General features: G+C 42.2%; 1 protein-coding gene across 4 annotated transcripts in view; it reads left to right on the plus strand.

The window, feature by feature from the left end:
* Nucleotides 1–3044: 3044 nt before the first annotated feature.
* The window catches only part of PCNX1 (pecanex 1), a 173674-nt gene continuing 159136 nt past the window's right edge, over nt 3045–17582 (plus strand). For all 4 annotated transcript variants that reach the window (XM_032622114.1, XM_032622115.1, XM_032622116.1 and 1 more), the window contains exon 1: nt 3045–3548. In XM_032622114.1, the coding sequence (XP_032478005.1) occupies nt 3396–3548 (153 nt within the window). In that variant the 5' untranslated portion in view covers nt 3045–3395. The remainder of the gene's footprint in view (nt 3549–17582) is intronic.

Here is a 17582-nt window from a genome sequence, read left to right on the forward strand (position 1 = left end):
TCCTCAGTTTTTGTCCTGCTCTTGTACTTTATGGGTATGATACCTTTCTGCACCTCGGCTTCCTGTTTTTAAAATAGGAAGCTTGTTGTGGCAACATTCATAAATATTTTGAAAGCTACAGATAAAAAGCACTGCAGGATTCTCTCGCCTCCCACCCTCACCCCAAAGACGGAGTCCGTCTCTGGGAAAGGTCATCCATTTCACTGAATTCTTTCAATGGCTAACTCCCTAAGTCAGTTAATTAGCATTTTTCTAAAATGCTTTTCCAGTCCAGAGCTCGAAGATGAAGTCTATAAGTGTCTTTACTATCTCTTGGATTTGTTCCTCCTGCTGACCCCTATTTACTCAGTGGCTGGTGCCATGTGACTCCCACTTCTAGGCTCTTGGATCAAACCCAGCCATAGTGGAGGGGAATTAGAGTTCCATATTAATACTCTGGGACCTCAGCATGAAGTAACCATGGTCAGTGTGAAATGCCGTCTCAGTTCTAGGTATTAAGTGCCTCCTTTGTTTCTAAGTCTCCCTCTGTCTGCCAGATCTGGGCTTTGGATACTTGTCTTGTTGCCTTGAGCCCAAGTCCTTGTCCTCCAAACTTGCCCAGTACCTCCTCTCAAGGACCTGAATTCTACTTGTTTTCATCAGTTCCCCAAAGGGAGAGAAATCCAGACCTGGAAGACAGTACTGAGGCTGGGGCCTTGCTATAAGCAACACATTTCCTTAAAGTTTGCCATGATTTCCCAATTTCTGTCTGCTCCTGGATTTCCCAAGGCTGCGTAGCCGCTGCCCATTGGCTTACCACACTCGCATCCTCTGTGTTGAACAAGCCTATCCTGGCTGCCTTCCTGGTTGCTGCCGGTTACATACCCTCCAAATACTGTCTTCTGGCTGCACACTCGTCACGACAGATGGGTCTGCCTCCAATTCCATGGATGTATCTAGTTCTGGTCTCCACTTCTTCCAGTCTACCTCACCCCAATTACAGTTAATCCTTTTACATTAAACTACAGCAGATATTTGCTGGAGTGGAAACTGATGTGGTATTGGAATTTTATCCTTGTTTACATCTTCCTTTGTGTTGGAAAAGCTTGGGATCACTTCCAAAAGCTGCTTAGAGAGCTTTCCTGTCTTCTTCAGGAGAAACAAATGAACACTTGACAATACCTTGTGTCTGTGACAAAGGCTCAAGGCCACTCTCTTAATTGTAAAATTGCATATTTAACCTTAATTTTGCTTTTAGACATACTAATATATTTTAAAGTACATTTTAGCCAGTGTTCATTCACGTTCATTCACGTCTCTCAATTTCATGTTATTGGAAATTCATGGCTTTGTGCTTATAAGGAAACGAACAAATCAAGGCTGGGGATTGTATTCTACATTGGTAGTTTCAAATTTTAAGGTATATTAAAATCTTCCAGAGGGTTCGTTAAAATAGATAGCTAGGTTTCACACCCAGAGTTTCTCTGGATGCCTGAGAATGTGCATTTCTTTTTTTAAAATAAACTATTCTTTTAAAAAAAATATTTATTTATTTGGCTGCACTGGGACTCTTACTTGCAGTATGCAGGATCTAATTCCCTGACTAGGGATTCGAACACCTGGCTGCTTGCATTGGGAGCACAGAGTCTTAACCACTGGACCACCAGGGAAACCCTAAAAATTTGTGTTTCTAACAAGTTCTCAGGCAATGTTGACACAGCTGGTCCTGGGATGACACTTTGAGAACAACTGGCCATACGTTTAAACTGGCTACAGGTGACCAGAAACTGAGCAGTTATTGACCACTTCAAACTCTTATCTGAATGGATAAGGTGGAGAGTGCTGAGAAATAAACTTCCACAGTTCAGTCCATGCAGTTAGGATGACTGCTGGTTCTAGAGGTCTTTCAACCACTTCTGAGAACTACTTGGGCAATCACTTAGTTTCTTTGTGCTTGGGTTTCCTAATTCATAAAGTAAGGCTAGCCTGTATGCTGCCCTTACAGGAGTATTGTGAAGGTCAAATGAAATGGGCGTGGAAATGTTTGAACTGTAAAGTGGTGTGACTCTGGGAGGTATTGCAATTGTTTTTCAATATTCTTCTTAAAACGTCACCACGGATTTCTTTTGGCTCTCTTGCTTTTCTCATTAATTATAGCAACTTTAATCCAGGAATAGAGAGTACATTTATTGCTATCATAAACTCAAACTTCAAACTCTTTTTTAAAAAAAATTTTATTCAATGAGATCAGACATGCCATATAAACATTACACAGAGCCAAGAATGATTCCCAGACTTTACAGCTATAAAAAGAAAAGTACGAGACCCTGTTGTGACTTGGGGTGGAGACGCTGTTAATCTTTCAACCCTGTTTAAATTGGCCCATTAATAAAAATGGCTACAAGTTACAGCACGTTAAAAAATAAAATCACCGTGTACAATGATCAAACTGTCCACCCCATACCTTTACACCTCTTGCAACTTCTGTTAATTTATCTGTCTTTGGAAGTAGTAAATCTGTCCAATCCTGGCCGTGGTTATTCTTCTCAGTCAAGGGCCTCCAGCTCACTTTATGGACCAACACAGTTGTTGCTCAAAGTGGGTGCGTTAGTGAGTTTTCAACCGTCATCAGCTGTACCTAATTCTTTCCGGCCTTCAAGGAGTATCTCAGATATGAGCCTCATTGTTCCTGGGCCTTTAATAAATATCGTAATTCGTCAGCCAGGATGCTGACAAGGTTTCGGGGGGTGGAAGACCCGGTTTCTGGACTGGTGAAGGAACTTGCCAGCTTCAGGTACCGGGAGCGCAGTGGGGTCTACCACAGCCTCGACTCGCTATCCCCGGAACCTCAGCAGCCCCGCCCCCGGGCCCGTACCCGGGCCCGCGTCCGCGTCCGCTCGCACTTCTCCCGGGCGCCACCAGGAGGCGCCCGCGGGTGCGGAGGCGCTGCGCGCACCCGCGGGGAGCCGGATCAAGGGGCGGAGGGAGAGGAGAGGAGAGGAGGAGCTGGAGGGGGCGCGGCTTGTTCCCGGTGCCTCCTGGGCGCCGGGCCTCCTTCTCCGCCAGGCTCTGGGCTGGCGGCCGGCGGGGGTCGCGGCGGTGGCAGCGGCGCTGGCGGGCCGCGGGCGGCGGGGGCCTGGCTCCAGCTCCGGGTGTTAGGAAACAAGATGGCGGCGGCGCTCCGAAGGCCGGTCCCCACCTCTTCTCCGGTCTCCTCCGCCCCGCCACTCGCCTCCTCCTCCTCCTCGATCTCCTCCTCCTGCAGCAGCCCCAGCGACCGCAGAAGCGCCGGCCGGCTCTCCCGGAGCTCCGGAGGGGGATAGATTGGGCAGCTGCGGGCTCCGGCGACCAAGGCAGAGCTGGGGCCGGGGCGGGGACGGCGACGACGGCGGCGGCGGCGGCGGCGCCGGGTGGGGATGGGGTCGCAGACGCTGCAGATCCTCCGGCAGGGGGTGTGGGCCGCGCTCAGCGGGGGCTGGTACTACGACCCGCACCAGGCCACCTTCGTGAACGCGCTGCACCTCTACCTGTGGCTCTTTCTGCTCGGCCTGCCCTTCACCCTCTACATGGTGAGTGTGGGGGCGGGGAGGAGGGCGGCTCCATACCCTTCTGGCGGGCCGGGTTTCCCGAGTCCGGCGGGCGGTCGCGCCTCCCTGGCTCCTGGCTGGGGGTGCGCCCTCTTCCCCTTCCCGGTGCGCGCCCCCCACCATCCCGCGCCCCGGTCCCCTAGGGGCCCGCCGCCCCCCTCGCTCTGGTGCTCCCCTCCCCCACCCGTACTCCCCACTGTCCTCTCCCTGGAGGGCTTCCCCTATTTCAGTGATGACAGGAGAAGCGAATCAGCAGCAGCCTCCGCCTCCCGCCCCCGGGCGCCCAGCCCGTTTTCTGGGAAGTAGTAGCTTCCTAGGCCCCTTCTTCGGGGTTCCTGATCCTGCCCTCTCCAGCCTTTCTAGCCGGGTGGGTGAAGCCCGAGTGGGGCTCCCTGCCTCCACGTCTGGTGGTGGGCGCCGAGCGTTCTGCTCCCAAGGGCCGCCGCATCCGTCCCTGGCGCGCGTGCTTATCTGCGCTCAGTTCCTCGGGCGCCGGACACCCCTGGGGCACTCCCTGCCCCTGAGGCAGTTCTTGCTCCTCCTCTCCGGGGAGTACCCTCCCTCCACCTCGCCTCTAATCAGGGTGCGGAGCTTTTGGAGCCGCAGGGAAGAATGTGTGCAGCTCGGTGCGGAATATATTTTGTGGGGAGTCCGGGCTTTTACTCGCTTAGACGTAGTGGTTGAAAATCTGACTCTCGCCCTTCCTGCCTCTCAAAATCCTGTTTTTGCTTACCAGTGGTTCTTTTCTGTTCGGCTCCGTGGTCAGTGGCTTTTATTTCCAGGCCAGCTTTGGGGGTAGGGAGCGGGGGAGATACGGGGAATCTGGCTGGCATTTCAGCAGATTTGTTTGGGTTGGTTCAAGGCCTTGTACTGATAGGAAAAAAGGAAAGTACTGCCTGTTGATGAATTCAGTACGATCAGTTTCTCCGAACGATCTAGGTTTTTAAGATATATTTTCACCGAAAGTTGTGAGCGCATTTTCTTTTTTAAAACACATTGGGTTAGGGTGGGGCATTAGGGAGACTAATGTGGAAGAGAGGTGATACTTAACGCTTCAGTTAAAATTTTAAAGTAACCAGAAGGGAGGAAAGATTGGTAACTATTTATTTTAGGAGAATGCCTTTGAATATATTTCTGCTAACGTTGTGGTTCTTCGTGGAGCTGTAGTATGGGTGCTGGATTAGAAAATCTGGTGAGGATACCCATTTCTTTCCTAAGTGAAGCTCATTTACACTACTTGGCAGAAAAAGTGGAGGAAGATGTACTGAATTTCACATTCTCGACAACTTTTAATTTTTCATTGAAATCGTTTGGGAGGGACCTGCTGCTAGAGGTAAAAAAGCCGTTTTAAAAAAAATACTGAGTAACTGATGGCTTATTTCTTTAGGGGACTTGTTCAGTCTTGTCACTTTCTGAAAATTTATCACAAAGTGTTATAATTTTCCATTAATTCTGGCCCAGGGAGTTCTATTTGCACTTCTCTATCTTCCAGGAATATGACATAATTAATGAACAGGTTAATTACTTTGGGTGTAAGAATCCTCAGGCTGTCACAGAGCTCTTTATAGCAGTTTTCTTTTATATCCAGGAGAATTGTAAATTTAAAACTGAAGCTGGTTCTTGGCTAAGACTCTTGGTGTTATTAAGGCATTATTAGAGCAAATGGAAAGCACTGAGTTCACTGCTTCTTTTTGGGAGTTTATTCAGTTAAATTTAATTCACAAATAAATATTTGAACGTCTCCTGTGTGCTGGGCTATTTGCTGGGTTCTGGGAAAATAAAATTGCTTCTCTGACTTTCTTGTTTACGTTAATGGCAATTCTGTTCTTCCTAAACCTTTAAAAAGCTCTCGTTGATTCTTCTCTTCCTCTCTCTTCATATCCAGTTCATCAACAGATCTTGTGGGTTCTATCTCCGAAACCTAACTAGAATCCTGCTAATCATCATCACCACTCCCTTGGTTCAAGCCATCATTATGTTTCTCTTGGGTTGTTGCAGTGTTCTGATGAGGGTCAGTGCTTCCATTCTTTATTCTCTATTCATAAAGATGTCTGAGTGATTCCTTAAAACATAAGTCAGATCATGGCACTCAGCTCAAAGCCTCCCTTCCCATGTGTTTACCCTCCCCCCCCACTCCATTTGCCTTCTTACAATTTTCCCCACACAATAACTGTGTTCCTGCCTCAGGGCCTTTGCACTTGCTATTCTCCCTCTGGATGACTCCTCCCCTCCAAATATATGTGTGACTTAACATGCTGCACTTATTTCAGGTTTCAGTTATATGTGAGGCTTTCCTTGATAACCACTGTAAAATAGCAACTTCCCAGCTCCTACAATACTTCCTACCCCTCCTACCCTCCTTTATTTAATAGCACTTGTTACAAATTGGTATATATTTATTATTTGATGTCTCTCTTATCCCATTAGAATATAAACTCTACGAGGGCAGAGACTTTTTGTTTACTGCTGTGTTGTCAAGACCTAGTTCAGTGCCAAGCACATAGTGAGAACTCAAATATGAAATGAATGATTAGAAATGAACAAAACACAGCTTTTGCCTTCAAGGAAGTTCAAGTCTAGCTTGGGGATAATGAACAATTACAAGCATTAGAATTGTTGTGAAAAGGTAAGTACAGAATGACCCTGAGCTTTTAGTCGGGATTGATCCTAGTCTGGGGGCAGTTAGCAAAGAAGGTTGGTAAATGTTTACTTGGAAGTTATCAGCATTATAGAGGACAGTCCAAGCCACAGACTAGACTATCTGGGGAGAAAATATAATTCATTAAAAAGAAAATGGCTTGGCCAGAACTCCAAAGCCTAACAGCAGTTAAAAATCAGCAAAGGAGACAAGAAAGGTAAAAGGAAAATGAAGAAAGGAACCCATAACAGAAGCCAAGGAAAAAGTTTTTGAAAAGGAGAAAATGGTAAAAATGCCAAATTGCCGTCCTGAAAGGCAGTACTAATTTAAATTTTCATCAACAGGATTGAGAGTACTTGTCTTCCCACCTCTTCTCAACACTTTGCAAAAAAGAGTGTCAATGGTTGTAAATTTCTTTTTCAACAGAATGTTGAATAAATGATTTCAGTAATATTCTGTTTTTGATAATAGGCAGAATTTGTCTTAAAGTACTTTTTAATCCAAACTTTTAGTCCAAGCTAAGGATGTTTACTGCACTAACATATATCACAAAACAACTTTTATTTGATTTCTCCTATTCTCTGCACTCAGATAATTTTCACAGTTAGGTAATTGGTAAACAAGCAGAAGTGTTTCTTTGAGAGAAGATTGATTGCGTCTTTCTGTTATTTTATCTGAGTTAAATCAAACGGTTTTCCTGTGTCTCTGTGCATAGCTGGGGAGGACAGAGAATTATTTTGTAGGTGGGCTAGGACATCTGGGACGCTGGGGTAGTAACACTAGGATAGCACAGAGTAATGGTATGGAAAAGCACAGATTACAACAAGTATTCTGTAGATTCTACTATACTGTTGACTTCTTTAGCATTTCAGATGAATTTTACCAAACCACAGTGGAATAGTTACTGATTCTGATTCCTCTGGTTCCTCTCCGTGTCCCCTTAAAAGTTGATTAAATGCTTTCTTTGCTGGAATTGTAAAATAGTTCACACTTCCTTTCCTTCCTTTATCATGAGAACCTGAAGGGTTGCATGTTTTATAACTTGTACCGTTGGTGCTAGTCTCTGTTGCTTTGTGTTATAATAAGAAAGAAAAGAAAACCTAGGGGAAAGCAAGCCATTTCCTTTTGAGATTTTAAGGGAAAAAAAAAAAAGTCCTATTTGTAGAGCTTTGTACAAACCAAATAGAAACCTGAGTGCCAACTGCCCTGAGAATAGGCAGGAATATTAGTCACAAATTTGAGAAACTTGAATCATGTATGTGGCTGTTTTCCTAATCCTCCTCACTCCCTGAAAGTTGTCTAGACATAAACTAAACAGATCCAAGCACCATAGTTGTCGTCTTGAAAACTTTGTATTTTGAAATAATTTTAGGTTTACAAAAGAGTTACGAAAATAGTATAGAGATTCTTATATACCCTTTGCCCAGCTTCCTCTAATATTAAAATCTTACATAACCATGGTGCATTTGTCAAAATGAAGAAATTAACATCAGTACAGTACTAGTAATGAATTGTAGACATTATTTGGATTTCACCAGTTTTTCCATTAATGTCCCTTTTCTGTTTCAGGATCCAGCCTAGGATACTATATTGCATTTAGTATCATCGTCTTTAACATGGCTTGCTTTCTTTCTGTTTTCCCTTACCATGCTGGGATTCTATTCTTTAAGGAATTTTACAGTTTGTAACAATTAATCAAATTGTGTCTTATAAGAAAAATTAGTGTAAGGTTTTATGTCTGTGATAGGTACATCTTAGATGGAGAAAAGAGGAGAGTATTCTGAATGATTTTTAAACCAAGCATTGACCGTTAAACTATGTGAGGCTGTTTTTGAATTGAGATATTTTACATATGAAGAATTGTATGACATGAAATAATTCTAAAGAAGAAAAAGACTTTAGACCTCATTCACACAAAATGGACACCAGTGTCTTAGCTTCCTCCTATAATGCTGTTTTCCTAATTTATAAATTAGAAGCAATGAGACAAATGCACAACCATATTACAAGGTAGACTGTGACTAATCCCTTATGTGTCGTAAAGTGTTCAGGAATTGGAAGGAGGATGCAGTTATCTCCTAGAAGGCTTTACGCAGAGGATAATTCATACATTCACAACCTTGACTGTATGCTGGGCACTGTGGAAGGCCTTATGGTGGGGGACCTTTATAAGGTTTGTTATTTGGGCTGGAACATCATTTCCCATAATCTTCCCACCAGGCAAGTGGATCTTTGTTCTATGGAAAAGATCATTTAGTGAAAGAATAGGTGTTCTTGGGTGTAATGGTTTGCTCTGCTATCAAGTATTTTATTGTAATGTATCCAACATGTTAAAGCTTTCTTAAACCTTGTTTAATTGTTCAAAGTTATAGTTCCTAGAATTTATAAAATTTAACATGATATCTAACATGGTTAGTGTTTTGTTCCAAATTTCCCTTTCATTGTTGGCTTTGCCTTTGATTTGGTAATCTTACACAACTGCTGACAAGTGTTTATAGCATCGTTTTTGTTCACATCATTATGCAATGTCAGTGGTACTCAAACTTTCACTGTGTATCTATCTTGGCTTTCTTCCTTATTAAAGAGTATCTGTAGGTAAAACATGGAAAGTCAAAGTAACTAAAATCACAAAGTGCACCACATAGCTCTTCACACTGTTCTAGGCATTGGCAGGTGGCTTTCAGCTAATTATAACTCTATATTTTTGCTCACTAGTGGGGTGAGCAGAATTAGAATTCTCCATTGGATGGTTTCAAACTACCTGCCCTCCACTCCTCTGCTCATTCTGAGTAACTGCTCTTCCCTTTTCCTTCTGTAGCAAGGTGCACATCACAACACAGGCTGGCGTGAGGCTGATGTTGAGATCATCCTGAGTCTGCTTTTTCTTTTCTTTTAAAAGGAAGTTACTCAGCAGCTTTGGAAGATCATTAGGAATTCTTTTTATATTCCTTACTAGTGTCTCTCATGATACTTCACTTGAGAATTGCTGGCCTGCCATATGACACAGGCTTCTACACAAGGGATAACATAGGACAGAGCTGCCATTACCTTTCTTCTTAAAAAAAAAAAAAAAAAAGCCCACCATCTAATAACTGGGAATGAATTTGCCTGCCTTCCTATCTTGCTTTACTCCAATAAATCAGTATCTGGGGGAGATTCCAGGCAAGTGTATTTTGAAAAGCCACTCCCCTAGGTGTACCAACAGAAAAAGGCCTGTAGGTGATTGCTGGTGAACACCTCATGCTAACAGTCACTACCTGGGAGTTTTAGTCTATTATTTGTGACTGTCTGAAAATACCTTATTGTTTCCTGCTTAGGTTGCTGGTTTAACTCATCTCCTTTTTTTTCAGCAGTGAATAAATTACTGAATAACTTTGACTCTGGCTGTAATAGGGGCTTTTATGGTACTGATAATAGTAACACTTATATAGTGCTTTTTACCCAGTATAGTATAATCCTTGAGCATTTCACCCTCCAGTTAAAAAGCCATTGTTAGGTTTTTTATCATGAAAATATTATTAGTTGTAGAAATTGTTCCATGTGGTAATCAATTATATATAATCCAAAATAAAAGTACATATAATCCAAAGTAAGGGTCCAGAATAAAAGCAAACAATACTGTGGCAATAGTGTGGTGCACATTTGTATATATAAGATTTTACACCTGGAAGTTCCCAGCATAAGTTTCTAGAAAAATTACTGGGTCAAATTATGTACATTTAAAATTGAATGTCAAATTATACCTCAGAAAATGTTGTACCAGTTTTTATTCTCACTAGTGTATGAAAGGACCTGTTGCCCTTTGTTTTCACCAACATTGGTTATTATGTCTTTTTGATGTGATAGTGTAAACTGGCATCTTGTTTTAATTTTTGTTTTTTTATTAATAGGTTCTTTGAGTATCTTTTCATAGGCTTAGTAGACATTTATATCTTTTTTCTTTTAGCTGCCTGTTGTATCCTTTATCCTTTTTTGAAAGTCGTGTTCTTTCTAAGTGATTTTTGAGAGCCCCTTGTATGTTTAAAAGTTAGCTCTTTGTTATGTATTAAAAATTTCCCATAATTTGTCTTTTAAGTGTATGATTGAGGTTTTTTGTTGTTGTTGCGGTGCGCGGGCCTCTCACTGTTGTGGCTTCTCCCGTTGCGGAGCACAGGCTCCGGACGCGCAGGCTCAGCGGCCATGGCTCACGGGCCCAGCCGCATCGCGGCATGTGGGATCTTCCGGGACCGGGGTACAAACCCGTGTCCCCTGCATCGGCAGGCGGACTCTCAGCCACTGCGCCACCAGGAAAGCCCTGATTGAGTTTTTTGAGCATATAAATTTAACATTTTTAGTAGTTACATTTGCTACTTTTCTTCCTGTGATAAAGACCTTCCCTGTTAAAAACTTGTAAAAGTCATGTTTTCATCTAATAATTTTTAAATTTGGGGATAAATTTGTGTGGTTAAATAAAATGAAACTAAAAGGTGGTGAAAAGTCCCTCTTTTGTATCTGCCACCATCTTCCCAATTGCCACCTGCACTACCTCCCATAAAAAACCACTGTGGGGGCTTCCCTGGTGGCGCAGTGGTTGAGAGTCTGCCTGCCAGTGCGGGGGACACGGGTTCGAGCCCTGGTCTGGGAAGATCCCACATGCCGCGGAGCAACTAAGCCTGTGAGCCACAGCTACTTAGCCTGCGCGTCTGGAGCCTGTGCTCCACAACAAGAGAGGCCGCGACAGTGAGAGGCCCTCGCACCGCGATGAGGAGTGGCCCCCGCTCGCCGCGACTGGAGAAAGCCCATGCACAGAAACGAAGACCCAACACAGCCATAAATAAATAAATAAATAAATAAATAGATAGATAGATAGATAGATAAAATTAAAAAAAAAACCACTGTGAATAGTTTCTTGTGAATCCCACCGTAGCTTACAGGCGCAAATTCAAATGTCTGTCTCCGTCTCCCACCGGTGCATTCTTTAAATACCTTTTATTTATTTTTGGCTGCGTTGGGTCTTTGTTGCTGCGCGCGGGCTTTCATGTAGTTGCGGCGAGCGGGGACTACTCTTTGTTGCGGTGCGCGGGCTTCTCATTGCTGTGGCTTCTCTTGTTGCGGAGCACGGGCTCTAGGCGCACAGGCTTCAGTAGTTACGGCACGTGGGCTCAGTAGTTGTGGCTCGCAGGCTCTAGAGCGCAGGTCAGTAGTTGTGGCGCACGGGCTTAGTTGCTCCGCGGCATTTGGGATCTTCGCAGCCCAGAGCTTAAACCCGTGTCCCTGCATTGGCAGGCGGATTCTTTTTTTTTTTTTTTTTTTTTTTTTTGCGGTATGCAGGCCTCTCACCGTTGTGGCCTCTCCCGTCGCGGAGCACAGGCTCCGGACGCCCAGGCCCAGCGGCCACGGCTCACGGGCCCAGCCGCTCCGCGCATGTGGGATCTTCCCAGACCGGGGCACGAACCCGTGTCCCCTGCACCGGCAGGCGGACTCTCAACCACTGCGCCACCAGGGAAGCCCGGCAGGCGGATTCTTAACCACTGCACCACCAGGGAAGTCCCCCACCACGGCATTCTATATATTGTTTTCCCTCCATTTAATACATCTTTTTTTTTTTTAACATCTTTACTGGAGTATAATTGCTTTACAATGGTGTGTTAGTTTCTGCTTTATAACATGGTGAATCAGCTATACATATACATGTATCCCCATATCTCCTCCCTCTTGCGTCTCCCTCCCACCCTTCCTATCCCACACCTCTAGGTGGTCACAAAGCACGGAGCTGATCTCCCTGTGCTATGCGGCTGATTCCCACCATTTAATATATCTTAAACACCTGTGCATCAGTACCAAATGGGCTTCCTCAGTGTTTTATTTAAATTGAGATATATTTGATGTATACCATTATATTAGTTTCAGGTATACAACATAATGTTTGAATATTTGTGTATGTTGTGAAATGATCACCACAGTAAATCTGGTTAACATCTTTTACCATACATAGTTAGGAAGTTTTTTTCTAGTGATGAGAACTTTCAAGATTTATTCTCTTGGGAACTTTCAAATATATGATACAGTAGTATTAACTGTAATCACCTGTACATTACATCCTCATGATATTTTATAACGGCAAGTTTGTACCCTTTGACCCATTCACCCATTTCACCCACCCCCTACCCCTACCTGTCAACCACCAATCTGTGCTTTATACAGCATCTATGGTCTGTGTTTTGTTTTGCTTTGTTTTTAGACCCCACATATGAGATCATACAGTATTTGTCTTTCTCTTTCTGGTTTTTGTACTTAGCATAATGCCAAACAAGTTCTATCCATGTTGCTGCGAATGGCAAGATTTCCTTTTTTGTGGCTGACTAGTATTCCATTATATATATAATCACATTTTCTTTATCCATTCATCCATTGATGCACATTTAGGTTGCTTCTGTGTCTTGGCTATTGTAAATAATGCTGCAGTGAACATGGGAATGCATATATCTTTTTGAGTTAATATTTTCATTTCCTTCAGATAAATATGCAGAAGTGGAATTGCTGGATCATATGGTGATTCTATTTTTAATTTTTTAATTTAATTTTATTTTTCTTTTGCGGTACGCGGGTCTCTCACTGTTGTGGCCTCTCCCATTGCGGAGCACAGGCTCTGGACGTGCAGACTCAGCAGCCATGGCTCACGGGCCCAGCCGCTCCGCGGCATGTGGGACCTTCCCAGACCGGGGCACGAACCTGTGTCCCCTGCATCAGCAGGTGGACCCTCAACCACTGCACCACCAGGGAAGCCCTATTTTTAATTTTTTGAGGCACCTCTGTACTGTTTTCCATAGTGGCTGTACCATTTTATGTTCTCATCAACAGTGTTCTGTTGTTCACAAGGGTTCTCTTTTCTCCACATCCTTGTTAACACTTGCTCTTTATTGTCTTTCTGATATTAGCCATTTTTTACAGGTGTGAGGTGATATCTCATTGTGGTTTTGATTTGTTGAGGATTTTTGCATCTATTCATCAGTGTTATTGGCCTGTAATTTTCTTTTCTTGTGGTATCTGGTTTTGGTATCAGGGTAATGCTGGCCTCATCAAGTGAGTTTGTAAGTGTTCCTTTGTTTTGTGTTTTTGGGAAGACTTTGAGAAGGATTGGTATTAGGTTTTTAAATGTTTGGTAGAATTCACCAGTGAAGCTGTCTGGTCCTGGACTTTTGTTGGGTTTAGTTTTTTTATTTTTAATAGTTCCATAGTAATGCATTGCATGGCTATATTATTTATCATGTTACCTGCTGATAGATATTTAATTTTTTTTTTTTTTGTGGTACATGGGCCTCTCACTGTTGTGGCCTCTCCCGTTACGGAGCAGAGACTCCGGACGCACAGGCTCATGCCTGCATGGCCCAGCCGCTTTGCGGCATGTGGGATCTTCCCGGACCGGGGCACGAACCCGTGTCCCCTGCATCGGCAGGCGGAGTCTCAACCACTGCGCCACCAGGGAAGCCCTAGATATTTAATTTGTTTACAGCCTTTTGCTAACACAAACCATGCTGCAGGGAATAATCATACAGATGTCATCTCACATGTGTCTAGATATAATATTAAGATAAATTCCTAGAAATGAGATTGGTTGGTCAACAGGGTAAATGCTTTTGTAGTTTTGAAAGAGAGTGCCAAATTGCCCTCCAGAGGGATTGTACCACTTAACTGGCATGCCCACAGGCAGTGTATCAGAGCCTCTTAGTGCTCCTGTGTGCCACAGCCTCACATAGTTTTGCGATTTTCATAGGTAAGAAATAGTATCTTAGAGTGGTTTTAATTGGCATTTGTCCTACTTTGAGTGGGATTGAGCTGCTTTTCATAAGCTTCAGGGTCATTTTTTTCCTGTTTTTCTGTGGTAGTTCATATGCTTTATCCATTTTCTACTAGGTTATATGTTAAGAATTAATTATATGTTAGTCCTCTGTAATCTAATTGCAAACATCTAATAGTTTTTATAGTTCATCCAATTTGGAATTTATTTTGCTGTAAGCAATATATGAGTGTCTAGTTAAAAAAAATTTTTTTTTTTGACAGGCAGTTGTCCCAATCAACCTAATGTATTAAGCAATCCTGTCTTTTTCTCGGTGATTTAAATGCCACCTTTCTAATCTAAGTTTCCATGGGGGTATTTGCATTTTGTTTTATCAATATGTCTTTTCTTACATGAATACCATACTTTTTTTTAAAATAAATTTATTTTCTTTTATTTATTTTTGGCTAAGTTGGGTCTTTGTTACTGTGTGCAGGCTTTCTCTAGTTGCGGCGAGCAGGGCTACTCTTCGCTGTGATGCGCCGGCTTCTCATTGCGGTGGCTTCTCTTGTTGCGGAACACGGGCTCTATGTGTGCGGGCTTCAGTAGTTGTGGCTCGCAGGCTCTAGAGCGCAGGCTCAGTAGTTGTGGTGCACGGGCTTAGCTGCTCCGTGGCATGTGGGATCGTCCCGGATCAGGGACGATCCTATGTCCCCTTGAACCCATGTCCCCTGCATTGGCAGGTGGATTCTTAACCGCTGCGCCACCAGGGAAGCCCAGTACCATACTTTTTTTAGTGATCTTAGTTTTATGTATTTTTCCTTCTTAGTAATAGTCTTACCTTGTTATTTCTTCTTCTTGTTATTTCTTTGGCTATTCTTGCATGTTTATTCCTCCATTTTGTTACATTTCCCAGGGATGTTGCTGAATTTTTACTGAAAAGTATTGAATTTTGGATTACTTTAGGGAGGTTTGATGTCTTTATAATATTGAGTGAAGGTGAACTCTTCATTTCTTTTATGTTCCTCAGTAGATTTTTTTAAAAGAAGTTTTCTTTATGTTAACCTTGCACATTTTCCCTTAGGATTATTATTCTTAGATTTTTGTTTCTAACACTACTGTAAGTGCAACCAATTCTTTCTAACTGATTGTTGCTTATTATGTAAGAAAAATCATGATTTTTAAAAAAACCTTATTTTAGAATAGTTCTAGATGTATAGAAAAATTGTAAACATAGTTCAGAGAGATCCTATATATCCTACACCCAGTTTCTCCTGTTGTTAACATCTTAGTTTACTGTGGCACATTTGTCACAAGAAATGAACCAATATTAATACACCATTATTAACTTATAATCTGTACTTTGTACAGATTTCTTTCTTTTTTTAACTAATGTCCTTTTTTTCTGTTCCAGGATCCCATCCAAATCTATTGATTTCAATTTATTAAATTTGCAACCAGACACTGTAGAATTAGGTTATTCTTTCTAATAATTTTTCTGTTTATTTTAAAAGGATTTTCAGATATGCAGTTATATTTGTAAATAATAATTTTAACTTCTTCCCAATATTTATACTTTTTTCTCTTGTGTAATTGCTTGGTATGGTACTTTACGTATCTATTGATGTAATAAATAATGTTGAAAATACGAACAACCTTGCCTTGTACCCTTTCTTTAATGGGAATTTTAGTGTTTTACCATTGAGCATACTAAGTTTTTTTTGGAATATAGATTCTTTTTTCTTTACTATGTTATGGAAGTATTTGTCCATTTTCCAGTGACTTCTGGTGGTTCACTATCAGACTGATGTTTACCTCTGTGTATTCTGAGGTCTCACAAGTCTTACCTACGTCACCTTCTTTTTTGTAGTTAATCTTTGTTTTCTCTGAACCATTTCTACTCAGAGGTCTTTTTGTTTGCTTATCTCAGATTTGTCACTACATTGCTCAAGCATTATTAACAACGTCAGATAGTTCTTGTGCTATTATATGCCCATGCGCTATCTCCTTTCAAGTTTTCTCACTTAATACTCATTGTAGCCCTGTGAAATGAAGATACTGTTTTTATCCCTATTTTTCTGATGAGGAAGCAGAGGCTCCTAGAAGTTAAACCACTGGTTCAGGGTTATGTAGATTGCCTCTGCCGTTTTTCCCTCTGGCCTCCGGAGGACCATCACGGTCACCCTCCACCGTGTTCCTCCACAGTCTTGCAAGGTGCTTTTCTGATTAATCTGTTTCTGAAAGCCTACTTGTGATTGATTGGGATGAACTAAGTGTCCCTGGATCTTTTTCAATATGCATTCTGAATCTAGAACTCTCAGAGCTGGCCTTGAAATCACCATCTAATTATATCTTTAATCTTGGCTCCCCTTCCCAGCTAGCATATTATATGAATACAGTGGAAGCCCATTATAAATCTCCCAGGGATTTAGTTAGGTTCTCACATAGAGTTAAAGTGAGATAATTTGTCTGACTCGTCCTTTTGGAGGGAGAGGTTAGTTAGCCTTGTTCTGTAGAATGTACAGGCACACCTCGTTTTACTGCGCTTCACTTTATTATGCTTCACAGGTACTGCATTTTTTAACATGTTGGAGGTTTGTGGCAACCCTGCACTGAGCAAGTCTTTTGGTGCCGTTTTTCCAACAGCACTGTTCTCTTTGTGTCTCTGTGTCACATTTTGGTAATTCTCACAATATTTCAAAATTTTCATTATTATCAAATCTGTTATGGTGATCAGTGATCGTTGTTTACTATTGCAAGAAAATTCTGACTTGCTGAAGGCTTAGATGATGGTTAGCATTTTTTAGCAATAAAGTATTTTTACATTAAGGTAAAACTACGTAAGGTAAAAAGTACAAAAAAATAAGGTAAAAAGTACATTTTTTGTAGCCATAATGCTATTGCACACCTAATAGACTACAATATAGTGTAAATATATATATATACACACATACGTTCATGCACTGGGAAACCAGAACATTTGTGCGACTTGCTTTACTGTGCTCTTCGCTTTATTGCAGTGGTCTGGAAGCAAACCTGCAATATCTCCAAGGTATGCCTGTATTATAAATGGATTTTACGAAAATTTAATATCCTTTTACTAGTTGGTCTTATACAGGCCTCTTTCCTTGCTGTGTTTATATAAAATACTATTTCTTCTTGCCGCTGCCTACTTACTATTACATGTGCTCCTTCACTCCAGCTACAGAGATGCAACATTTGCAGTCTGTTTATATCCTGTCCATTACAGTCTTTTATGAACAAAATCTGGAACTGTTGTCCTTATGAATAGGTAAATAGCAGCAAGAGAAGCAGTTGTTTCAAGGACTGGCACTTTTCGGGAAATTCTAACCTAACTTTGGCACAGCGGTGCTATTGGTTTCTAGCGGGTAGAGGCCAGGGAAGGTGCTAAACATCCTATATTGCATAGGACAGCCCCCAGCAACATAGAAGATTATCTGGCTCAAAATGTCAACAGTGCTGGGGCTGCAAAACTTTGCTCTAGCGCATTCCTTCTTAGTGGGTATGTTGTTGTCCTCAAGGGGGCAAAAATTAGTTCTTGGGTTGGGGGGTGGTAGTCAAATATTTTTGTGTACAGAGTACAGATGTGCACACAGTACAT

The sequence above is a fragment of the Phocoena sinus genome, chromosome 2 (assembly GCF_008692025.1).
Source record: "Phocoena sinus isolate mPhoSin1 chromosome 2, mPhoSin1.pri, whole genome shotgun sequence".
Lineage (NCBI taxonomy): Eukaryota > Metazoa > Chordata > Mammalia > Artiodactyla > Phocoenidae > Phocoena > Phocoena sinus.